Below are 25,731 nucleotides of genomic sequence, written 5' to 3' on the forward strand. Positions count from 1 at the left end.
ATTTGATAGCTAGCATCATCTTCCAGCAGTCTGTGTAGTTCTGCTGTCGCTGGGTCTGTGTGTGTGTGTTTAATGAGGTGTGGAGGTGAGGAGAGATGTGGTCCTTTTTTGCCAGGGATCCTGTCAAAGACTTCGCTTATGAAATCCTCCCAGACAGCCAGGAGACGTCTGGAATATGGACTCTCCATCGGGGGAAGCGAAAGGTAAAAGCAGCGGACGGCTACAGATCCTGCGCTAACGTTTAGCGTTAGCTCGGTGGGTTATGGAGGCCTGCGTCTTAGCCGACGAGCTAACGAGTTTATTCCCTGCTTAAATTTAGCATTTGGGCTACGTGGCAGGTGTTTTACTGTCTTTCTGGTGTTTCAGTGTCAGTGGAAATATAAATATTTTTTACTCTGTGTGTCGTCAGTTTTCGCTGACGGAGTGAGCTCAGGCTTTGTGTTTACTTCACGTATTTCTCGCCACGTCACCTTCTTTTAGCCGAGTTAACAACTCTTACTTGACACGTTACCAAGCTGATGTTTTATCGTGTTAATAAAGATTTCGCTCCTCATTGCTGACGGCACCTAACAAACCCCCCTGCCTCCATTATTATCACAGAGAAGCTGAGTGTCATCATATTGACCGCAGGATCAGATGACAGCCTAGCACTAACTCCCTACTTTCATCGTCCTGAGTCATGTCAATTCTAATGCAGTAATCTTTAGTTTTTAAACTCCAGATAAATGTGCAGTAAGGTTTTAAAAATGCATGACAATTATGTCCTAAGGACCAGGTTTACACTGTGCTACAGTAGTTTGCCTCCTACTTAGCAGAGAGATCCTTTTCAGATAAGATTGAAAGTTGCTTCTCCTCTTCTACCTCCATCACTTGTGAAGTACCTCAAAGAGGTATTTTATTTTATTTGTTTGTGCTACCCTTAGACTCTATGTTGCTCAAACATAATGTCTCTGTGACCCCAGATGACTCTGTCACATTCATCCCGAACTACCTCCAGGGGGGTGAAGTGCTGGATATCCAAAAACTGTCTTCAGTTAAAAGACAATGAGATAGAAGTCATGGTTTTTGATCCCTCCCCAACAAAATACCAACCATCCCCAGCGACAGACAGCAAACCTTGATGCACATTACAGAGATCTTAGCATCACCTTTCACTCAGCACTTATATTGTCAAACAGATTAACTCCTCAGGAAAAGGATGCTTCTTAGAACTGGGGAACATTGCCAAACTGAAATCTATCCTCTGTGTAAATGACATGAAGACTGTGACCACTGCATTTATTTCCTCAAGGCTAAGTTACTGTAACTTGTAGTGCCTGGGTAGTGGCCAGTTGGTTTCGTCTGCCGCTGCTGTAAGATTCTTAACCGATACATATGTATATAAATATATGGAAAGCATTACACCTGTACTAGCATCCTTAAACTGACTCTGTTAAATACAGAATTGCTTTTAAGGTGCTTTAATTTGTTCATAACACCAGATCCTCACAACAGCTGCTGTTCAGTGTTCCATGATCGAGGCTGGTGAGTAAGGCAGATTGTGTCTTTTCAGTAACAGCTCCAAACTTTGGATTATCATTTCTGTTTTAATGAAATGTGCCTGATTTATTGACAATTTTAAGAAAAATCCTAAAAAGTACTTCTCTGTTTTGCAAACATTTTTGTTGTTTACTGTCTGATAACACCTACAACACTATGGTCACGTCAGGTTGTTTTAAAACAAGCTACACAAATACACTTAAATTGATTTGATTGGATGTGAGTGATTCAATTCGCCCTAATCTGTATTTTCAGACCAACGGAGAGCCAGTGTCTGTGTTTGTGTACGAGGTGGCTCAGGGAACAGAGCAGCAGACCCAGCTAGCCAAGGCTGCCTTCAAGCGCATGAAGACGCTGCGTCACCCTAACATCCTGGCCTACGTTGATGGATTGGAGGTAAGTGTTTTATGTGAGTAAATTTGATCCCCACAGTGCTATTGTCCTTAATATTTAGAAGATGTTGTTGAACTTGTTTAGGATAATGTTGCAATCAAGTTCTTGTAACTATCATATAATTAGCTGTGTCTCATCTCCACCATTTGCTTTTCTCTGCATGTTCATGCTCAGATAGAGGTGAGTGTGAATGGGCTGTTGTAGACTATTAATATTTACATAACTGCCTTGTCAGTGAAGTAGCTGTCGCAGAATCTTACACCTTTTTCTCAGCTTTTTGTGCTTAGGAAGAGTATACTTAGATCACGGATTGTTTTCTGTTATCAATTGTAATACCTCAGGTGTTTGTCCAGTTTGGCTGTTCTATGACAATACCATTATATTCCTTCTAACTAGAGCTTCTATCACATAGGATGATAGAAGAATGAGGTTTAAAATTAATTTGAATTATTTTAAGATTAAACCTCACGTGAAGTGAAATATGATAGTTGATTACCAGAAAAGCGTAATGCATTAACTGTCTTCCACCTTTGTGTTTGTTGGTTGCATATTCCTAATTCTGAAGATGCTGTTTTATTACAAAATCTTTCAGCTCCTTTAATTAGAATGATTCCTACCATTTAGTCTTTAAAATGCTCATGTATGTGCGAGGCTGCATTGTGTTTTGCTTGCTATAGTTGAGTAGGTTTGAGTAGTAAATCAGTTTTAAATTTTAATAGAAATCTGTAGGGCTGAAAAAATAAACGCATTTTGTTTATGTTTTATAAATAAAAATGAACTGAAGCTAATTATCAAAAATCTATTTTACTGTGTAACAAGGCACTGTGCTTAATAATTTTATAGTTCTGAACTGTACAGTCTGAATTATAATTTTTTCTTTATTAAAATTGTTTGTCTTTCATGTGTCTGTTACAGACAGACAAGAGCCTGTACCTGGTCACCGAGCAGGTGACACCCCTGGCAGTCCACCTTAAGGCCCAGGCAGAGAAGGGCGGTGCTGGAGAACTGGAGGTCTCTTGGGGGCTGCACCAGATAGTGGTAAAGACAAGACAGTGCATCGTCTGATATTTTAAAGGGAGCATAATTCGACCATTTCTGTCAGTAATCCTCTGTGAGCACTTTCTCCCTGTCTTTATTCATGCCGTTTGCCTCTTCCTACAGAAAGCTCTGAGTTTTCTTGTCAACGACTGTCACCTGCTTCATAACAACTTTGGCGTGTGGGCTGTATTTGTGGATCGAGCTGGGGAGTGGAAGCTAGGGGCCCTCGACCATGTGGCCCCTGAGCAGGGTGACCCCAGTGGGGTCCCACTCCCTCCCCCTAAGACTGTTTACCCAGATATGGAGAAATATGACCCACCTGAGATGCCCAATAGTAGTGGAGAGAAATGGTGAGAGAGGGATGTTTAAAAACACTGTGCAGTTTTCTGTGAAAGCTTTTGCCTTGAACTGCATGTATTCTTGTTACAGGGCAGGGGAGGTGTGGCGACTAGGCTGTTTGATTTGGGAGGTGTTTAATGGGCCACTACCTCGCGCTTCTTCCCTCCGTTCATTAGGAAAGGTACGTCTCCTAGGCAGTTCCATTGAGTAATTACCAAACCATTATCTATGGTGCTGTATCATGTTTAGAGTTCAGCATTTACTTAAAGTGAGGAATACTCGAAATGAGAAATTTTTTGTTATACTGTTCTAAATTGCCATTGCATTATGTAAGAAGAAGCATAGTCAAATTGAAGTTGGGAAGGACGAGCAAAGCCAAATGATGCATTGCTAAGTTCCTGAAAGGGAAGACTTTGATCTATAGTTTGTTTGTGTGTTCATTACAGCTTAAAGTAATCTTTGATTATCATATAAAACTGTTATTCAGAGTTGTTCTCTCCTTTGTCCTTTGGGTGCCCACAGATTCCCAAGGCTCTGGTCCCTCATTACTGTGAGCTGGTTGGAGCCAACCCCCGGGCTCGACCAAACCCAGCCCGCTTTCTCCAGAACTGTAGAGCCACTGGGGGATTCCTCAGTAACAGCTTTGTGGAGAGCAACCTTTTCCTGGAAGAGATCCAGGTTCGCAGACTCAGACAGAGTCTTGTTTGTAGTAGTTCTACAATGACACCCCACTAACGACATCACAACTTAAAGTACTAAGTAACAAGATAGAACTTAAAAAAAAATATTGTACAGCTCTCCTGGGTGAATTTGGTTTAATATGGTTAAGCAAGAAGTAGCTTTTGCGGTCACACAGCAAGGGAAGCGGCGCTGTACTTCAACCCTAACATTTATTCAATTTGCACTTTTCTGAAAATCAAGTCTTAATGTTACAATAGAATAAATGATTATAACGTACAACAGATGATATAATTACCATAGAAATTTATGTATCCCCCATAAAACTCCCCTTTTAGATCAAGGAGCCAGCAGAGAAACAGCAATTCTTCCAGGATCTGAGTGACCATCTGGACTCTTTCCCCGAAGACTTCTGCAAACACAAGGTCCTCCCTCAACTGCTCACTGCCTTTGAATTTGGCAATGCAGGCGCTGTTGTCCTCACACCGCTTTTCAAGGTAAATCCTTACCTCAATGGGAAACTCTCAGACCTTATTAAATATCAGAGATCATACTGAGAGAGTCTACAGATCGGTCTGATAAATTTCATGTGTGAACATCCTTCAAACTCCTCCTTTCCAGACAAGCTGAAAGTAAGGCAGAGTCATACTGGTGTAAACGTCTTAGTGTGTATTTCATCACCCATGTTGACCTTTCTGATCTCTGTCTGTCTTTCAAGGTGGGAAAATTCCTGTCAGCAGAAGAATACCAACAGAAGATCATCCCTGTCATCGTGAAGATGTTTTCCTCCACAGATCGAGCCATGAGGATACGACTTCTGCAGCAGGTCTGTGTTATTTCAGATGTATTTCATCTGTCCTTTTGGAGGTAGCCTTTCCCTCACATGCTGGACTTGAATTAGATTTCAGAAACACCTGGATGCAAAGTTTTGCATTACAAAGAATAAGATCTGGAGAACAGATGGCACAGATATGGCTAAATGTGTACTGTATGTTGTGTTTCAGGTCTTTTAAAGTTTTGCCTCGCTCATTTACCAAATGTCCCAGACATTGTGCTTTCAGTTTTGTGAATGTTATACAAGAATTCTTTCAGAATGATTTTTAAAACGTCCAAGCACCTGTTGTATAGTCAGTTTCATCCTAGAAATAGAATAAAACAAAATCGATAATCATTTGTTCATATCCCTGACAACTATTCTTTAGTCTGCAGTAAACGATATAAACATTTATTGACTTGTATGATGTTTTTCTCCTTGGCCATATCTCTCTTTCTCAGATGGAGCAGTTCATTCAGTATCTGAATGAGGCCGCAGTCAATTCCCAGATTTTCCCTCACGTTGTTCACGGCTTCACAGACACCAACCCTGCCATCAGAGAGCAGACTGTGAAGGTAGTTTGTGCGCTTAAACACAACCACGCATCAGAAGATGTTTTTATATATGGCTTGTGTACTGGTTGTCGTCTGCTTGCTGTAGACCTAAAACAATCATCTATCTCTCCCTTCCACCTCCAGTCTATGTTGCTGCTGGCTCCCAAGCTGAATGAAGCCAACCTGAACCAGGAACTGATGCGTCACTTTGCCCGGCTGCAGGCCAGAGACGAACAAGGCCCAATCCGGTGCAACACCACCGTCTGCCTGGGAAAAATTGCCTCCTACCTCAATGCCGGGGTAAGCACACCCACACCACTGTGCACTACTTTAATGTAAAAACCTCTGACACCTAATATCAGTAAACAATTTGATCATCCCTCTCTTCACAGACTCGACAGCGTGTTCTGATTTCTGCCTTCTCACGAGCCACAAAAGACCCCTTTCCCGCCTCACGCTCTGCTGGTGTGCTGGGCTTTGCCGCTACACATAACTACTACAGCTTAACAGAGATTGCCGCCCGAATCCTGCCCACCCTCTGTGCCATCACTGTTGACCCTGATAAGAGCGTCAGGGACCAGGTACATGACGACTGGAGATTTATGGCTATATGGCATTTCTTATGAACTTTACTCCGAACTGCTAAATCATTGTTGGAGACAAGGAGAGACAGTCATTGTGGTCATTCTTTGTAAAGGTAATGAAGACACACAGATTAAAGGTGGTATGATGGCTAATTACAAATGGTGGATTACATGTAACAGCATAGCAGTAGGTCATATGGTCATGTGATATGACTGCTTTCTTGCAGTAACATGAGTTGTGAATGTTATATGAGACACAGCTGCCACCTTATCTGTTGAGTTTCAGAGTACAAAGGGTGGAGGGAAAACCAAAAGTTTGCTGTTGTAACAAAGGAAGTAAGCCATTATTGACTTGAGACCCTGGTTGCTTGGCAAAATTTTGCCACATTTTGGGGTCACTTGAAGTTGCTGTTCTGATCAGAATGTACTCTTTTTCCTTTTCCTGTTTTTCAGGCATTCAAAGCCATCAAGAGTTTCCTTTCCAAGCTGGAGACTGTGTCAGAAGACCCAACCAAGCTGACTGAGTTAGGTGTGTAACAAACTGCACTGAGCTGCTGTCTCTTCTCTACATTTATACCTTAAGGCTAGTTCATGCTTTCTGCATATGTGGTGCTTGGTATGAGCAGAGAAAATAGGAGGAGATTTTCTGGCCTTCAAAACTGTAGAATTCTTCAGTAACAGAGTTATGCTCAAGGTTCTTCCCGGGAGTTTTTTCTTGTCACTGTTGCCTTAGGGCTTGCTCTGGGAGTTCAGGCATATGGGTGTCTTGAGACGATTTGACCTGTAATTGGCGCTATATAAATAAAATTGAATTGAATTGAATTGAATTGAAAAATGGTCACTGCAGGACTTTGGAGGTGCTTTAATTTGTACATGCTTCTCAAGAACAGAGCCCAATCATAGTGGGAAGTTCTACATTCACCACAAATCCTGTGGACCGTCCATCCACTGTGCTCAGCACACCTCAGGACTATTCATTGACACCATGAAGTAGCGGCCATATCCTGTAAAAATTGTCCCAATGTTTTTTTCACTGTTTGACATGAGGAGCAATGTGACCACCTGCGGAAACCAGTGCGGCCTGATTGTAGTATGAACAGAGCTGCAGAAAATATGACTTGGCCCTAACTCAGTGAGAAACGTAGCAGTGTGACTGCATGTTACATGTTCGTTTACATAATGTTTTGAAATTCTATGGAAAAGAAACAAATAGTTCTGCAATTGAATCAGATATTTGTATTGTAACAAATTTACACATTTCTTTAGGTTATATTTCTGAAAATTTTCTGAAAACCCAGAACTAAAACAACACTTTCCTGTCTGTCCTGCAGAAAAGGATGTAGCGTCGTGCGCTCAGCCTGCAGGTGCCTCTTCAAGTTGGGCCGGTTGGGCTGTGACTGGCATGTCCTCACTTACTTCTAAGCTGATCCGCAATGCTCCAGGAACAGAGGGAGGTGCAGCAGCTGAGGGCAGCGGGCCGGCCAACACCACCAGCCCCACTAGTGCCACTGATGGAGCACCTGCACCTGGTAGGGTTATCATATTTAAGGAGACATGTATGAAATGCTGTTTGTACTTAGAGTATCCTTATTTTGGTCTGAAATTCATATTAATTTTCATTAAACAAGACCCTGGTAAAGTTCTAGATGGGCTGTTTTAAACTTTATCTCTTATTTTCTTCAATTTCAGGATCTGAAGATAAAGCTCCACAAGCCTCTCTGCCTCACCATGCTGCCTCTAGTCGTGCCAACCAATCACAGACTCTTGGAGTAACAGACAATGATGATGAGCCAACAGGAGAACGCTGGGATGATGAGGAGGACTGGGGAAGTTTGGAGGTAGAATTATTATTTACATGAATGTGAGATTATGTTTTTACTTAATTGTAATTTTAGATCTCATAAACTCTCGCCTCTCTTCCTGAAAGGAGCCAGAGAAAGCTCAGACTGAGCCAGACGACTGGAACACTGACTGGTCAGGAATGGCATCATCTAAAAAGAAGGCCAGCGACAGAGGAGTATGATCCCTTTGTTATGCATGCATTATGCAATGCTGTTTCTTGTGCCAATGATACTAACTTAATTGATACTACTTTGAGGAATAATGGTAAAACTCTATTGACTTGGCTTAAAATTTTCCTCATATACTAAGACTCGTCTACAGTATTAAAAGCAAATGAAAAAAGCAGCCAGTCCTAATTTCAGTTTTTCATCTTCAATATGTAGGTTGGTCAGTCGTCCACCTCCATGGCGATGAAGGCGCAGAGCTCTGATTGGAGCAGCTCAGGCTGGGATGCTGATGACAGCTGGTCCAACGACAAGGAAGGCCAGGGTCAGAGCTCTGCAGGCGAGGAAGGCTGGGGCAATGACTGGGGGGAGGAGGAGACGGACACAACCTCGGCCAGTAACACACTCCCCCTGCCCGAGGGCGTGCGATTAGCCAGCGAGTACAACTGGGACAGCAGCAACGCAGCGAAGGGGACCGGTCAGAATGATCTGTTTGCCAGCGTGTCCCAGAGAAACACAGCCAGCACTGCTGCCACCACGGTGAGAGAGCAAGGAGACAAAACATACAGAGGAGCCAGAGATAGATGGATTCAGTTAGCGTTGATCAGATTTGAAACAAAAAGAACATCAGGAATCTTAAAAATGCTGAAAGGCATCACAGAAAAAACTTTTCTTTTATTAGGTTAACATGTGGCATCCTTAATCATCAGGTTATCACATTCACAAAATTAAGGAGTAAAGGAGGGGGGATACTGACCTTTTTCACTCTGTTGATGTTTTCTTATAAATTTTTAATCTGGACTTTTTGGTTCTTCTACGTTGTTTTAAAGTATTACCTGGAGCTGCTGTTAGACCAGCAATTCCTTAATTGTAAACATGCAAATGACATGCATGTTGACAATCATGACAGATTGGGTTTTGGGTGAATCCAATCCATAAATTAATTTTCAGATACATGACTTCCTGCCTTAGATTTGATAAAGCACTATTATCACAAAGAAATCATTTTGATTAATTTATCATCATGTCATTGCTATCCTCAGACAGGATCATATATCTGCCCATTATCTACACACCGCTTAATCCTCATTAGGGTCGTGGGGGGGTGGAGTCTATCCCAGCTGACTTAGGGTGAAGTCAGGGGACACCCTGGTCAGGTCACCAGTCTGTCACAGGGCTACATTATAGAGACAAACAATCACACTCAAACCTACAGACAATTTAGATTCACCAATTAACCTCAGCATGTCTTTGAACTGTGGGAGGAAGCTGGAGAACCTGGGGAAAACCCACATGTGCACATGGAGAACATGCAAACTCCATGCAGAAAAATTTCAGGCCACTGTGCAGCCATGATCAAATATAATACAACAAAATAAAAGTTAAAAGCTAAACAACATCCGATCTAAATCTGGAGATCCTGCAAACTCAACTGAGACTTAGACTTTTAAATTTAAATTGAATCTGAACATATGGTATTTATTTTGATATTTAAAAGACCATTTGTCATTTGACCACTAAACCTTGTTTTGCTTGAAATTACACAATTTTTTTCAATGAAATGTAAGTAAGCTGTCCTTTTCACAGCAGGTGTATGATTAACCCTCTAAACTTCAAGCATTTGGACATTTTCTGTGCTCCTGTCACATTTTTCCTCACTTTGTTTTTGTTTGTTTTAATTTACAGTAAGAAGTCCTTCTATGTAAACAGCATAACCATGGCTAGAAGTAGAGAGAATTAAAAAATATCTTTTGTGAAGAATCACACAATTAAAATGTTGTCGCGGAGCAAAGAATTAGTTTTTAACAGAATGTTGTTAGAGTAAATAGTTTATTTTTTTCAAGGATTTTTAATTAGACGTGTAAAATAACGTGATTTTGATGAAATATCAGGAAAAAAGATAAGAGGCTGAACATGTCCATTGGAGAGAACTACACCATTCATACACTGATATCACTTGTAGTCGAACCTCTGTGTAATGTCTGACTCTTAAACAGTGGACATATTGTGGACTGCAGTGCAGCAAAAAATGAACAGTGGTGGAATCCATGAAACAATTCAGTGTCTTCAGCTTCTCAACGCAACAACGTCATGTAGCTACATTCACATGATCAGCCTGAATAGTGAAATCCATTCTCAAACTGCTTTTTAAGAACCAAGTTAGCTTTATAGTATTAAACAAAATTATGCTAACTTAATAACCACACACTGGCATAAATTTGCCAAGCCAGTTTTGAAGTACAGAGGCCCGTTCAGTGATGTTTGTTTTGCATTTTCTCCCTGACAGGCTGGAGATGGCTGGGGTGTGGAAGCAACAGGAGACTGGGGCACAGAAGAGAGCTGGGAGTCAGTAGATGGAAGCCAGAGTAAGTCCTTTGGCTGGGTTGTTTCATCAGAAACTAAATTCTTCATTTGTTCAGCGTGCATGGCAACAAATCCAACATTCTGTGTGTGTTCTTCTGTGATTTCAGGACATTACGCATCACTTATTTTCATTTCTCTGCATCAAAATCTTTTTTTTTCATCTTCTTAATCCACACTGACATAATGTTAGATGGACACAATTTAAATGATCTCTCTCTGACGTTGTTTAACTTCAACTGTTTTTTTACATGTCTCTTCTGAGGCCCATAAATGTATAGAAATGTAATACTCATTCACTGAACCACCTGTTTGTTCTCGCCTAGGTCTCAGCAAGGCAGAGCTGTCCAAAAAGAAACGCGAGGAGAGACGGAAAGAGCTGGAAGCAAAACGGGCTGAGCGTAAAGCTGCGAAAGGTCCCCTGAAACTGGGTGCGCGCAAGTTGGACTGATGAGGGTGGAGCTACAGAGGGAGGAATATGGACCACTGTGACTGAACATAGTGGTGGATGGAGGTTTGACATTCCCCTAGTAAAGGACCAGGAAGAAAAGCAGTGAAGAAAACATGAAGAGTCCCTGTAATGGAGGAAGCTCTGTGGCTGAGCGGTAGAAAATGTTACTGTTGGTCAGTAGATGACTCTTGGGTTTGGGATTTTCTCTTTCTTCATTAAAGAACAGACAGTCAGGAGAAAATTCAGAGAGACATGAAGCACCACAGAGCAGCAGAGGCCTGAGTGATTTGACAAAATGCCCCAGTTTTTTTTTTTAGTTTTTTTTTTATTCATAACTCATAAAGTTGTCGTTGTAAAGTAAATGTATATAACTGGTGCATCTTGTCTTAAAAGAAATGACACTTTTTTTTAAAAGGGAGAAATCTATATATTATAAGTTCTGAATCAAACATGTATTATTATACTGAATGTTTTTTCAGTACATACTGTATGCACAAACTCACAGTGGATACGAATGTTTTAGTTCAGCTGTCACTTGCAGATTTAAGATGTAAAATCAGTCCATGCATGCATCTGTGTATTTTTGTGGCCCAACAAAAGGCTTCGTGGCAAGAAATTCCAAATGTGTTGACTTTACTTTGCACATACAACACTGTATTCTACTGAACTGGCCTGACAGGATGCACATTTGAATGGTCTCAGATCAGTAAATGAGAAACATGCACTTCAGACATATTTTACAGCAGCTGGGCCACGTAGAGAAGTTAAATTGAAGATGGGACTCAATTTGTGTGTTTACATGACATTTCCCTATCTATTGTTGGTTGTACTGTGGTGAAGGGTTTAGGAAATCAACGCAATTTTATGCTGGTCTCTGGAAGGACTTGTCATGTGTTTGTGTCTGGATCATCCTGCAGAGGTCATTAAAGCCCTTTAGGGTCATGTGAGTGAGTTAACATATAGCTATTAATCATTTTAGTCAGTATGGGTAAAGGAGAAGCTTCTTGTACTCTTTTATTTGTGCCTTTATTTAATTACAGGTCAGCTCTGTAAAATCACACCCCAGCTGCAAATTACAAGAGGAAAATCTTAAAAGTGGACCTGAACTGTGTAAAAGCATCAGATTCTGTGTTTTGATCAAACCTTTCAGCATGACCCCCATATCGCCTGTCTGTGCTGGACGTGGCACTGCTAGGTTTGGTGTAACTAGCCATGCAAAAAGCTTTATAGACGAGCCAGCTGACACAATCACACACAGCCATCACCTCTAGAGCTAATGTCTGGTATTGGGTTGTCGGGTCATGGAAGGAATTATGCTGCATTAGTCAGAACCAGGCTGGATGCAATGCATTACAGAGAGTCCAAATCATGTAGCATGTGAGCTTTTCTGAAATAAAAAAACAACAAATATTACTTGGATTTCTTCTTCACACTTGACTGCCATCTTTTTATGAATAAGCATGTGTTAAAAACAGATATAATGCATGAGTGCAGCTCTGCAACACAAACAAAGCCAGGGAATCTTAGCCTTCCATTCAATCAAATTCAAAAATACCACTTTTTATTTACTTGTATAACCTATTTTGATCTTGCTTTTCTTTTCCTTTAAATAATTCAGTACCCAGTCTCAAAATGTCTGCTGTTGGTTTTGCTAGGCAACATCTAACCAGATACTCTGAGTGGTTTCACAAGGACATTTTAAACTGCTCTGCAGTGCTACACCAGCATTAAGATTTGCTCTTAGATTAGAGAGTTAGTTTACCGGATATAATAAACTTTACATTTATTTCAGGAGTAAAAAGTTAGTCGTCCAGGCTGAGCTAACTCAGAGCTGTGTTTCCATGGTAACACTCAGTAGAACCTGCTGGCAAGAAGCACCAAGCAGACCAAAAAAGCTGGTTTTGTTTTTGAGATTTTTGTTTACTGATACTATTGTGAAAAGAGAATTTGCTGGAGATTGGTGCAATTGATTTACAAATCTGTTTCTTTATTTCTCTATTTTTGTAGTTTAAACTTTGCTGAAATCCCCCCTAGATTATCTTTGTAATGGTGAAAAACACCTTCAGTAATTAATAGCGAATCAGTTTTGCTAAAGAGCCAAACAACTTGGTGCCACAGATAAAATTAGAGGTCTGACTAGAGCATGATTGTCTTATACAAACCTCCATATACATGTGAAATATTTTAAGCCTTTTTGAAAATTGTGATGAATATGGCTTATTGGTCGTGAAAATCATAAATCCAAGTATCTCAAAATATTAAAACATTTCCAAAGATTAAAAGGATTTATAATACTGAAATTTCCAAGGTCTTAAAAGTATGTTAATTTCTACACTCAATACTTGATTTGGGCTTTTACTTCAACTGGCGGTGTGGAATGGAAGCAATGATAGGATAGCTTTGATAGGAGCCTTCAGGTCGTCTGTATTTTGCTTTTGTTTTATTTTTGAGATGCACTAATAAGATAGCATAGACTGTTTATCTTTGAGGAACCAACATAGTTTACTTAGAGGCTTTGCAAAATCAGGAGGAAATAGAAGAAAAACTTTGTATAATACATGCAGTTGCCAAGTACAAAAAGTCCACAAGATGTCCTCTCTGTGAAAGCATTTCATAAACATATGCTGTACATTCCTGCATGAAATCAGGGTTTGATCAGTGGAGAATTATTTACACAAAAATATCATTGTACAGATAGATGACAGTAGTAGGTGTCTGGGGGAATCTAGACTGGCCTCGACATTTCTAAAATATGGATGCAACTGTTCTCCAGCTAAATTAAACAAGCTGGAGTCTCAATTACATTATTACAAAAGCCTTTACTTAATCAACAACTAATGTAAACATATTATTGAAGATATACAATCAAAATTCTGCTGTGATGGATTAATCAGGTCTGAAGGAAACTGCTGTAATGTAAACGTCTCCTGTGCTGCCATCATGTGACCATCAGATACAGCAGCAGTACATAAACTGATTTATTATGTCGTAAAGACATAATGCTCTCTGTGTTTTAGATATTATCTTATGGGCTGAGGAATTTTAATTTACTGTAAAATCAACAAAATGATCATAATGTGAGTGTGAAAGTTTTATTAATGTATTCCTGTCACCATGTAGTTTAATAGAAATACAGTAAACTGGTAAGTAAACAGTTTTTTTAAAATATATTGTTGGATTGTTAAAAAGCAAAATTACCATCAAAATTCGGACAGATTAATCTTTATTCAAAATTGTTACAAATACAATGGTATAACATGACCTTTCTGTCCGATGTAGGAACACTTCATTAAATGAGCATATTTAGGTATAGGTAATTATTAGCTCATTACCTAATTTTAACCTCAGATCCCATTATATTAAATTAAAGTAACTAATATTTCATTATAGGAAACTATGAGTGACCATCTTAAAATGATTCTTCCATATGTAAAGTTACACTGAAAAGACCCCCCCCCCCATAATCCAAAAATATATCTACAGAAATCATCAGAAATCCATATGAAAACATTTAAACATGCTTCATTTGGCACTTAAAATACACTATTAGATGAAATTGTGCTTGGAGCATAAAATATTGAAGACTATGAAAAGATACAGGGCCTTGATCCCAAACCAGCCAGGCTTGCATTGTTCTTCAAACCAAAGAAAGTAGATGGTGCAGTTGAGTTGAGTATATACGGCAGAAATCAATCTGATAAATAACATTTACTTTCATATAAACTGGGCAGTGTTATCTGTGATGGATTACGGTAAGCACCAGTTAGGCTTCGCTGGTGATCTGTTAATCAAGCCCCCTACTATACATGTGACCACAGAGGTGTGACCGAGAGCATCACTGAGTGTTGTTGTTCTCTTTTTTGCTGCCTCCAAACAGAGTGCCTGCCAGAGCCAGGACACCCAGACCCACAGCTGCAGCGATGCCGACGCCCACGACCACTTCTCCCGCCTTTCGCACCTACAGGGGCAACAAACAGCTGTCAGTTGGTGAGCAGGGATGTCATTCAAAATAACCGCAAATAGACAACTCTCATGTTTTAGAGCATTTTTAGATTATTGTTGGTGCACCACTAACATTCCTTTATTTTTTATTATTATGTAATGGGCAGACAAAAGAGGCCACTATTGGGGTCTGTTGTGACATCATAGCTTAACTGTGTCCGTTTCCTGAATATGTATATGATTCAATTTTAGGTTTCTTATTTCTAACATTTCTTAATTCAAACATACAATCCATGTCTCCATCTTGTTATATATTTGGAGGACATTGCCAGTTACAGTGATGGAACTGCATCCAGAACTTAGTCACTCCTGAAGGTATTTGATATTGTTTAACCTATTTGGAAACCTATTAAAATGTCAGTAAATTCTACATTAAAATATGTCCTACACAACTCTTCTCCAGTTTGACACCCAGCTGAATGTGCTATTTATAAATTTAGAAGTGGGTGAGTCAGTGACAGCTGTGTCTTAAAAGATTTTGAGTGGAGAAACTCTTCTAATGTGCTTCACTTACAATGATCCTCCCATTTTAGTAGAACTAAAATGTGCTTAACAGAAAATAAGAAAAACAATGACATTATAAATAAAAGGCTCAATAAATACAGGAACTGAGGGTCATAAATATAGAAATAAATGAGTGAACACTGGAAGTCAAAAATTCTGAATGGTATAAAAGCACAGTTAAAATAGACTAAAAGGTACAAATAAATGAGCAAATAAAATAGATTTTAAAAATTAAACAGATGAAAAGCAAACTAAAAGGATAGCTTGCTTGAAGAAGGCAAGTTGAATTTGCTTATTTTTTTTTTAAATCAACATTTTGTTGCTGACCTCCAGAAATGTGAACCATAACAATGAAAGACCTCACTGTGGGTTTTGACTTTCGGTTTAGTTAAAAGACCAAGAACATTAAGAGCTTTATTAACCAATGACAGGAGCTTGAAATCAGTTCTAAAGACTTTAAAATTGGTGTAATGTGTGCTCTTCTTCTGGTTGTAGCAAACAGACATGCTTCTGAGTTGTGAAGCAAATGTAGTTGAGGTAATTTCTTACTTGGGGAGATATGAGAACATCCCAATAAAGCAGGTAATAAAAGCGTTCAGTAGAGTCTCTGCATTGGCCTGAGAGAAACTTTTGCACTCTGGGAATGTTTCCAGTATGAGATCTGAGTGATGGATGGCTTGTTTTTCACTTGTGGAACCATGTCTGTGCTTTCAGTTTCACAATGAGTTTCTCTCTCTGAGTTTCAGTACCAAAGACTAAGACTTCAATTTTGTTCTAACTGAGCTGTAAAAACTTCTCTGCCATCCTTAACCTCATATCTAAAACAGTTAAATATTGGCTTCAGGTCATCGGAGGATGGGTTTAGTATTGCATTTACTATAATAATGTGATGATGTTGTGATATTTGCTCCTGCTTTGCCTCTTTTGCAGCATCCTTCTATTGCAGAAAGCTGAAGCTAGATTTTTCATTCATGTTTGCTACTCTGTCAAAAATCCCTGTTGAGATCCACTGTTTTTAACTATGTTCAATATTATAGTATATTCATTTGTCATTTATTTATTTTGAACATGTAATTTAAAAACATTCAACGAATGATTCACAAAACAACTGAAATAGTCCATCATCCATCCATGCTTCTCATATATATTCACATTTAAGTGTTTAAGTGTGCGTATCAGAGGAATCTGCTGCCTACTAATCATGATATATATGTTTTTTTGTGGTAATCCAGTACAGAATAAATAGAAACACACAGTGCAAAAACGCAGAGAACATCATATACACAGAAGATTTTTTTCTTTTTTAAAGAAGACTATTTACATGAGGTTGAAACAGTTATTGCACATAAGTGGTATTATATGTGAGGGGAAAAGTGCAGCAATAACACACTTATGCAGTGGTAATGTAATAGTTAAGTCTCTGGGCTACTGATCAGATGGTGATCAGAGGATCAAACCCCAATGCTGCCATTGTTGGGCTCTGAAGCAATGCCCTTAACCCTTTCTGCTCCAGGGGTGATGCACCATGGCTGACCCTGCGCTCTGACCCCAATTGGGATATGAAAAAAGAACATTTCACAATGCGGTAAAAATGTATTCATGACAAATAAAGGCTTCTTCTTCTTCTACAAACCAGGCACCACCACCCTGTCTGAATCAGGCACCTCTTTGTGTTTTTCACCTTAACTCCAAAAATGCATGTGAAGGGCTAGCATTGTTCGACCTACCTGCCGGGACTCGGCCTTTCCGTAGCGCAGCTCGTTAACAAAGTGTTCACAGTTTCCCCTGAAGACGCAGTACGGCAGCTCTGTGCCCACCAGCGCACAGGCCTCCCTCACAATAGCACGAGCAGGGCGGGGAGTGTACTTCTTGTCCAGGCCGTTGTTGATTATCCACTTGTCCATTCCCACCACGTCCCACAGCTCCTCTTTCTTCACAAGGGCCTTCTCAGCCAGGACAGACATCATACTGCTGGCACCTGCACCCGCAACCTCAGCTAAAGCCAAAACACACGACAGAAAGGGAATCATTTGTAAATGAATATTGTAATAATTTGTCTTTGAGTGATCTGTGAATCATTTTAACTGAACAGATGATCTTAGTTTATATTCTGGTCTTAGAGACTAAACGTCACAATCACATAAGCTGCTTTTTGTTCCAGACTTGTTAGGCTTTGGGTGCAGGCGTCCAGACAGTGGTGTGGGGGCACTTACAGGGCGGTGCCAAGTGAACAACGAAGCCGTCGCCAACATAAACAGCCCAGTGCTGATAGGAGCCACGGAAGATTTCAATCAAGTCCCCAGGCTCTGGTTTGTCATCATACTTGAATTACAAGACAGAAGAAAAAATGTTTGATTTCACAACAGACTGTGTTTCACAAACAGCTGCAGCACATTTAACCCGACCAGATTGATCTGGGTTGAGACAAGACTTTTACACTAAATTCTGAGCAAATAAAATGAAATGACATATACACACTAAACTAAATATGTTGTAGCGCACAATGACAAATAGACCTGACAAAAAACAATCACTCGGTGGTAATTTTTCTAACCAGTGTCGGAGCCATGTCAGTGTTTATTTGGTCTGCAAACCTCCAAACCTGTAGGAACAAATAATCACAGCTTAGTGCACAACATGAGACACAGAGTTAATGTTTGCTCCTGATTGATTTGTTAATTTAAGCCATACTAATCTACTAAAACACACCATTTTAGGAATACATTACTTCTTTTTGTTGATATTCTATGCATGTAGTGTGATTACATATTGTCCGTATTTACGGCTCATGTTTATATAGTGTTGATTTAATACTGTAGGTGCATTCATCAAAAACTAACACAACAGACCTACAATAAATAACGTTTCCTCTAAATTGTTGAATAGACAGGTTAATTTACCTTGAAGGTCATTTTTGAAAGAGGTGGTTTATGGTGCCGTTGAACTGTCACACAAGTGTTTCTTTAATTTAGCTTTAAGCACTGATATATCAGACAGTGCAAATTGCATTATTTAAAACTAAAAGAGATCCTCCATCTGTCTAAAGTTATAACTGTATTTCAACTTGAAAGCCTTTTCTGGAAAAAAGCAGTTTGTGTTTCTGCTGAACTGTACTGCAGCCAACAGTGCGTGTGTTTCCGATATAAACAGGATGGACACAATATAAACACTTATCAGTACAATGCAGTGCAGTTCAACAGCACCACAAACTGCATCACACCCACTGAAATGTCGATGAACACCTCTGAAGCCTTCATGAAGGCAGGATTTAAAGCTAGACCGATACTGTACTCAAAAAGCTGAGGCAAGTGTAGTTATGTGGAGCACTGAAGGTTAAAATATCCGAAGAATACACGCAAACCTGCCAATTAAATAGCAATTTAGTGATATTTTCGGTTAAAGCTTCAACAAACAAACAAAAAACCCGCTACATCCGACGACACATCAAAGTAGCCCCAGTAAGCTAGCTGCTTTTAGCTCGAGCTGCTCTGTGTTTACATCAGACGTCTCGATGCGACGCCGGTTTCTAACATCAGCCGTTAAACTCTGCGGCGTCAATAAAACAGTCCTCAGCCGCCTCCACGCCTCACCTTATACAGACTGTTTAACTGAGTTCAATTCTTACCTTTGACAGTGATTTTCGCACGCCGTTTTATAAGAGGAGGCGTCGCCAAAGACCAGAATACGAAAGAAGAACTGTAAGTGAGAGATCAGCTGATTGTTGCTGCTTTTAACCGGAGCCGCTGAGCTTCACAATAAAAGCGTCAACAACCAACTGGTTCTGTTTCTTTTCGTTTTTTAAAAATGCATTCTTTAAAAAAATTATCTTATTCTATTCATTTATTATTTATGACAACAACAATGATGTATAATAATTACATTATCCTGCTTATTGTAATAATAATAATAATAATAATAATAATAATAATAATAATAATAATAATAATAATAATAATAATAATAGTTGTTGTTGTTGTTGTTGTTGTAGTAGTAGTAGTTGTTGTTGTTGTTGTTGTTGTTGTTGTTATTATTATTATTATTATTATTATTATTATTATTATTTATTATTATTATTTATTATCATAAATAATTTAAGAACATTTACATGAATGAATTGCACTTGGGTTTATGGCACATGACAGTTGGCTAACTGTCATTATGTGAATGTGTGCGGCCTGTTGGGAGCAGTGCTGATTATAAAAAAAAAAAAAAAAAAAAAAAAAAATGTCCGTTGTAACCACCACTAGATGTCGCCAGTGACGTCAACCGTGTGCGCCGGGTTTCCTTTTCTAAAACGGCGAAGAAGTCGCACCTTCCGCCTTTGGAGCGCCCTTTGATTGTATTTTGTCCTGAAATTTCACAGAGAAAATAACAAAAAAGCTCTAATAATCGCTCACGTCGAAGCTCCACAGCCGAGGGGTGGATTTGATGTGACGCTTTAATGTTAAACGACCAAGCGATGTCTGTGGTTTTTGACGGGAGTCCGCTGAAAGCGATGCAGAGCCACAGTCACACAGCGCAGACTGCTCTGAGGTGAGTGCAGCGGGAGGAGGTGGCGGAGCGCAACACTGAAACTACATTTAGACTGGGAACTCAGACACCACAGGCTTCCTACGATGTCTTGAAGTTAACTAGACAGAGAATAAAGGCTCACAACTTTGTGTGTTACTACACTGTTATTACAAACAGACAGCTCTTGTTGGAACTTAGTGCTTTAACCACAAAATGTCGGTTTACATTGTTAAAACACTACAGGCATATGACAGTTAGAACCTGAAATATCTTTTTACACTAATGTGTCCTGACCAACTCCCAAAACACTTTAAAATGGTATCAGTTGGAGCAAAGCAGCAGTCTGTAAAGCAGTATCCAGCTAACGATGGACATTTTTACTTTACTGTCAGTTAATGCTAAGTATTACATTCTGAATAAATATTTTTTGTTGAGATAAAATTACTATGTGACTACAACAAAACTGTTCAGAAATGTTGTCAACTTTTTGGTAATTGTTCGTTTTTATTAAGTACTGTGAAAGTGTTGTACATTCCCAAATTTCATCATGTCAGTCTTCATGATTTGATTTTTTCTTTGTCTTTCATGACAACATACAGAAAATATTGTGGGGTTTGAACTGGTGAACCTCGTTGTAAAGTTTAGGAAATTGCAAAACTGTGTTGTCAAATTTTCAAAAACTTTCTTAAACACTACATTATATAGACTAAATGAGTGATCAACACACATCATTTTTGTGTAATTATCTGGTTTAAAACAACTTCAAATTGTAGCTAAAATGTGATTGCAAATATGCTTACTTGGACTCGGTTTTAACTATTTTCTTACCTATTTAAAATGAAAAATTTATTATTAATGATGCTTTAATAATGAAAATAATTTACAGTTGTCTGCCTTTTTCTGCTATTTTTCAGTGAATTTCTTATCTTTTATAATGTAAGATGTCAGAATAGTGAAAATGGCCTATGAGATGGTGGACAGTGTGCTTTGTCTGACTTAAAACCTGAAGCATTTTTTGTTACTTTTTAAATTTTTAAATGTACAAAACAAACAAAAAAAAATTGTAAAAACTGTTGTGACAATTTTCAAGCTGGAAATGTTTTATTTGTTTTTTTTAACTTAATAAATTATTAAATAATTAGTCGATCACCTAATTCCTGAGAATTCATATTTTGTTCCTAAAGTATTTAGTGTAGCACAAATATATTTGACATTATTCTATATATTTTTTCCCCATGTATATGTATATTTTACAGCTGTAATAATCAGGTGACATGTAAAAACTCATTTCACAAATATTTTGCTAATCAATTAATAATTTCTGCCATTTTAATCCTAAAATTTCAAACATTTGCTGGTCCTTTGTTCTCATTTGTTGTTGCTTTATTTGTCACATGTATTTGACATGACTGTATTAGAAAGTGAAATATTTTCTCGAACAACCACACAGTTTAAGGATGTCACTTGGTGTTTTTTTTCCACTGCTTTTTCTCACATTTCACAGACTGAATGATTAATCGAGAAAAAATTCACTAATTATTTAACGACATAAATAATCATTAGTCAAAGCCCAAAAATGTGTTTTTCTCTTTCATGTTAGTAGCAACATATAAATAGATCTGTATAAGTAGTCTGACAGAATCTTCTCACACACATTCAGGCAGACAGCTTTTGTTTTTTTTTTATTCCATTTTCAGCTTGTGCATACTAAACTTCTCCTCCTCCTCCTTTAGCACCCAGGAACTATCTCAGGAGATCAAGTCCTTCATCAGCGGCATTGACACAGTTCAAGGCCGGAAGCTCAGCGTTCGAGAACACGCCCGCTGCGCTGTGCGGCTGCTGCGCTCAGTCCCGGCGTGTCGAGGTGCGGTGCTGGAGCATCTGAGGGGCGTGTACGATGAGCATGTATCTGCCTTTTTGCATAACCTGGAGACAGAGGGCAGTGCCAGCTCTGGAGTGAGCTCCAACCTGGAGGACATCATCCAGGTGTGACTTCATAAAAACCCAGTACACTGTCTTGAAAATCATCAAATGATAAAACACTGAAAGGTTTGTAATTAATTCCTTGTGGGTTATTATAAAGTAGAGCCAATGATTTAATTGGAAAATTGTTATTTCTCTTGTCTGTAGGAGGTTCATGGTGTGCTGTCAGAGTTTATCCGTCTGAACCCCAGAGCCTGGGCCCCTCTCGTGTCCACCTGGGCTGTGGACTTACTGGGTCAGCTGAGCAGCAAACATGCCGGCCGCAGGGTGGCCCCCCACTCCTCCAGCCTCAATGAGCTGCTCCAGCTCTGGATGTCTTGTGCTGCCACTCGGTCCCTCATGGAGGCTTACTCCCAGTGTTTGGCAGCAATGCTGGCCTGGTGCCCTGATGCCTGTGTGGATGCGCTGCTGGATACTTCAGTTCAACACTCACCGCATTTTGACTGGGTGGTGGCTCACATTGGGTCTGCCTTCCCGGGTACGATCATCAGCAGAGTGCTTGCTTGTGGACTAAAGGACTTCTGCTCTCATGGTGCTAAGGACCAAGGGCTACTGGTAATGGGAGTGGACAAAGGCAACAGAGTGCCCAAGATTGGCTCAGTGGTGGGAATCCTTGGACACCTTGCAGTACACCACTCAGACAGCATCCGGAAGGAGCTGCTCAGAATGTTTCAGGAGAGTCTGAGCCCGTCAAGCCCTATGTCTCCCACTTCATCCTCAACATCTTGGGAGAGTTCACCTCAGCTTCGTCGTGCTGCAGTACCATTTCTGCTGCAGCTGGCTGCAATGTCCCCAAACCTCTTTGGTGCTGTGTCTGCAGAGCTGGTGGAGCTGTTGCGGCCTCCAGTCCTGCTCCAGCTGCAGGCTCTGCTGCAGGGCCTCCCCAGAGAGGAACTGGATAACATGCTGGGGTTAGCTGTCCACCTCATTAGCCAGAGCCCATCAGGAGGGGCCCGGGTCCTCAGGTTTCTGGCAGACACAGCGACTCCAGCTTCCGTCATCATCTCTGGCCCAACCCCGTCACCTAACGAAGGAGTCAGAGAAGGTTGCGACCGCCTACTCCAGATGCTGCTCCTGCATCTCCACAAATTAGTTTTCAGTCGCTCTGATGGAGCTGAAGTGAACGCCCATCACTCAGCACCCTCTCAGCCCCAGAGGGTCATCCCCTTCCTGGAGGAGCTGCAGTCTCATGTAGCTCAGCTGTGTGCAGAGACACTTCGACTGGAGAGGAAGCGTCACCTCTGGCTGCACCAGCTGCTGTGTCTGCTGTCAGTGTATGGAGGTCCCAGCATTGCCACTGAGGCCCTCTGCCAGCTCCTCACACAGGCCCGCAACCCAGAGGAGTTGGCTCTGGCCTGGCAGCTCCACACTACTCTCTCCTCCTGCATGGCAGGACTCATTCCTGCCGCTGTAGCCCGCTGTGTGGCCCAGATCCATACGCACACTCTGGGACCCCGACAACTGAGGCAGCTGCTGCTTAACCTGGCAGCAGCCATCCAGAGTCAGGATGAGGAGAGAAGAGGAGCAGCAGGTGTTCAGTCCTCCATGGCCATCCAGGTGGGCTCAGCAGTGTCAGGACACCTCCATGACTTTGGTCCGCTCCTTCTCCATGGTGACCCGGCTGTATCTCATGCTGCAGTGCGCCTCCTGTCCTGCAGCCCGCTGCCTCGCACCTCCTCCCCAGCACATCTGCTCCTGCTGTCCCGTGCTGCTGTTACTTATTTCTTTCTGGCACTGAGGAGGAGAGGAGAGGCGGGGAAGGTGGGTAGAGATGGAGGCCAGGCAGGCGAGGCTGTGAACTGCTCAGTCCTGCTTCTGTCTCGTTTTGCAGCGTACTCTCCTCTTACTCTGAAGGCTGTACTCCAGCAGCTGGTTGAGGGAGCTTTACATAAAGGCAATGCCGACCTGTTTGGAGGGCAGATTGCAGACATGTCTGGTGCCCCTGTGCTTTCTCCATCTGTGGCCCCTGACTTAGGAGCGTCTTTGCTGGATATCAACTGTCGGTTTGGAACCACTGTTAATTTTTCTGGTAGTGTGTGGTCAGTGTTTCATGCAGGGGTGATTGGTAAGGGACTGAAGGTTCGTGGTGCCACACAGTTGCCTGATCCATCTGGGGTCATTCAGGTAAGATACGTTATTGAGCAGATTACACAATTCACAGTTAAAGCTGTGTACTGATTAGCTTATAAATGGTCTAGGTTATGAATGGAAAATTTGATTCTGTTAATTTAGCAACAACTGAAAATGAGCACACACTGTAGAAATTGTGTAAAACGTTAATGTAAGTGTATTTGTATGTATTCTGTGGTGGTGTGCTGCTGCAGTAAAGACTGACAATATTGTCTTTTCTCTGTAGAACATCCAGACCCTACTGGCTGTTGTAGTCCAGTGTTGCAGCTCCTCTGGTCTCAACGGCTCCATCAATGGCTCACGATCGCCGTCTGACCCTGACGAGCCGCCGCCCATCAACGCAGAGGCAGCCAAGGTTGTTGCAGTCACACTGGTGGAAAATGTTTGTCCAGATGTGGCCAATGGGGAGCTGTCCTGGCCCCCAGAAGAACACGCCCGCACCACAGTGGAGCGAGACATACACATTCGACGTTGCTTCGAGGCCCACCCAGTGCTCTTCCCTCTTCTTCAGGTGGTGGCAGCCGGACGCCCAGCTCTCTGCTACTGCTCTGCTGTGCTCAGAGGCCTCCTGGCCACTCTGCTGGCTCACTGGGAGGCGTCCCGTGGGGTGTCATCCACAGACTCCCCGTGGCACCTCCAGGCCTCCTGCCTTCTGGTGTCCTGCATGGGAGAAGGTCAACTCCTACCCCCTGTGCTGGCCAACGTCCACGAAGCCTTCCCCCACCTGACTCCCTTCGAGGTGAGGCTGCTGCTCCTGGCTGTGTGGGAGTACGTGAGGGGCAATGGGCCCATGCCCCAGAAGTTTGTCTTCAGCTCAGAGAAGGGCCTGTTCTGCAGGGATTTCTCACGGGATGGTGACGTGGCAAGATACGTGGCACCGATTCACAGTGTCCTCCATAAAAACATTGACAGACTGGGACACCTGTGCTGGCGCTTCCAGCTCTGAGCAGTAGTGTCAGGCAAACTGTGAAGAGCAGGTGACGAGGATGAAATGCAGACTGCAAAACAGAGGGAATGCTGTGTTACATCGCTCAAGAGTGGACTGCAAAAGGCTGTCGCTATAGTTCAGTTTCATACAAGTAGAGCTGTGTGCATGTGTATGTGTATACATTTGTACCGTATTTTTAGACTTGATATGTTTCTATCTAGTTTCTGTGAGAAGGACAAGTGAAGGGCACACATGTATAATATGTTAATACAGAATTGGCTCTACACAAAATAGAGCCTCAATGTGTCATTTTTGGTTGGAAAATACAACTTGACTTTGCTTTGAACAGTTATGGATTGTTTTGTATAATTTCATATTGTTCAGATTCTAAAATTGTGGCTACAAACATGCTTTGCATCTCTCAAAAAAACAGTTTCAACCACTTTATAAGATAAATCTCCATTCGTTCCCAGAAAGCAGCTTGATTTTAGCATCCTTGTCGATGCTAAAACGCATCATCACAGGACACTTTAGGTCATTAAAGTGTTCGTCACAAAGTCAGATTACACAGCAAGTCCTCTCATGGAGTGGTTTCCATATTTTTGTGAGTTATTGATGTGAATCTGCAAGATGCAGGAGAGTTTTTTTTTTTAAATGTGCATTACCAGTCAAACCAGTTTGGACACGCCTTCTCATTCAATGCTTTTTATTTATTTGTATTATTTTCTACATTGTATATGTATTCCATATGTATTTTTTCATAGTTTTGATGTCTTCAGAATTAATCTACAATGTAAAAAATAATTTAATAAAAACCACTGAATGAGAAGGTGTATCCAAACTTTTGACTGGTAGTGTATATTTGTATATAAGTTTTATGTAAGCAGGTAAATCCTACTGAGGTTGGCATTCTGT

The 25,731-nt window shown here is 40.9% G+C and overlaps 3 protein-coding genes across 3 annotated transcripts; 2 read left to right on the plus strand and 1 right to left on the minus strand.

Moving 5' to 3' along the window:
* On the plus strand, positions 1-12,176 carry scyl1 (SCY1-like, kinase-like 1). The gene is made up of 18 exons (XM_023281995.3): positions 1-203; positions 1,795-1,935; positions 2,848-2,970; positions 3,094-3,320; positions 3,400-3,490; positions 3,832-3,987; positions 4,326-4,484; positions 4,706-4,813; positions 5,263-5,376; positions 5,500-5,655; positions 5,748-5,936; positions 6,393-6,468; positions 7,271-7,468; positions 7,629-7,777; positions 7,867-7,956; positions 8,165-8,485; positions 10,233-10,311; positions 10,633-12,176. The coding sequence occupies exons 1-18, from the start codon at positions 96-98 to the stop codon at positions 10,755-10,757; spliced, it is 2,610 nt and encodes an 869-aa protein (XP_023137763.1). The 5' UTR covers positions 1-95; the 3' UTR covers positions 10,758-12,176.
* Positions 12,177-13,963: 1,787 nt separating this feature from the next.
* LOC111576369 (phospholipase A and acyltransferase 3-like) lies at positions 13,964-18,997 on the minus strand. Its single transcript, XM_023282005.3, has 5 exons — positions 18,889-18,997; positions 17,818-17,865; positions 17,477-17,585; positions 16,991-17,259; positions 13,964-14,715 (listed from the first exon to the last, which is right to left on the minus strand). Exons 2-5 carry the CDS (start codon positions 17,830-17,832, stop codon positions 14,593-14,595), a joined length of 516 nt encoding a protein of 171 aa, XP_023137773.1. The 5' UTR covers positions 17,833-17,865; positions 18,889-18,997; the 3' UTR covers positions 13,964-14,592.
* A 544-nt stretch (positions 18,998-19,541) lies between these two features.
* Positions 19,542-25,168, plus strand: ints5 (integrator complex subunit 5). Its single transcript, XM_023281974.3, has 4 exons — positions 19,542-19,796; positions 21,509-21,761; positions 21,906-23,882; positions 24,115-25,168. Exons 1-4 carry the CDS (start codon positions 19,705-19,707, stop codon positions 24,832-24,834), a joined length of 3,042 nt encoding a protein of 1,013 aa, XP_023137742.1. The 5' UTR covers positions 19,542-19,704; the 3' UTR covers positions 24,835-25,168.
* Positions 25,169-25,731: the final 563 nt, after the last annotated feature.

Source organism: Amphiprion ocellaris, chromosome 13, assembly GCF_022539595.1.
Source record: "Amphiprion ocellaris isolate individual 3 ecotype Okinawa chromosome 13, ASM2253959v1, whole genome shotgun sequence".
Classification (NCBI taxonomy): Eukaryota; Metazoa; Chordata; class Actinopteri; family Pomacentridae; genus Amphiprion; species Amphiprion ocellaris.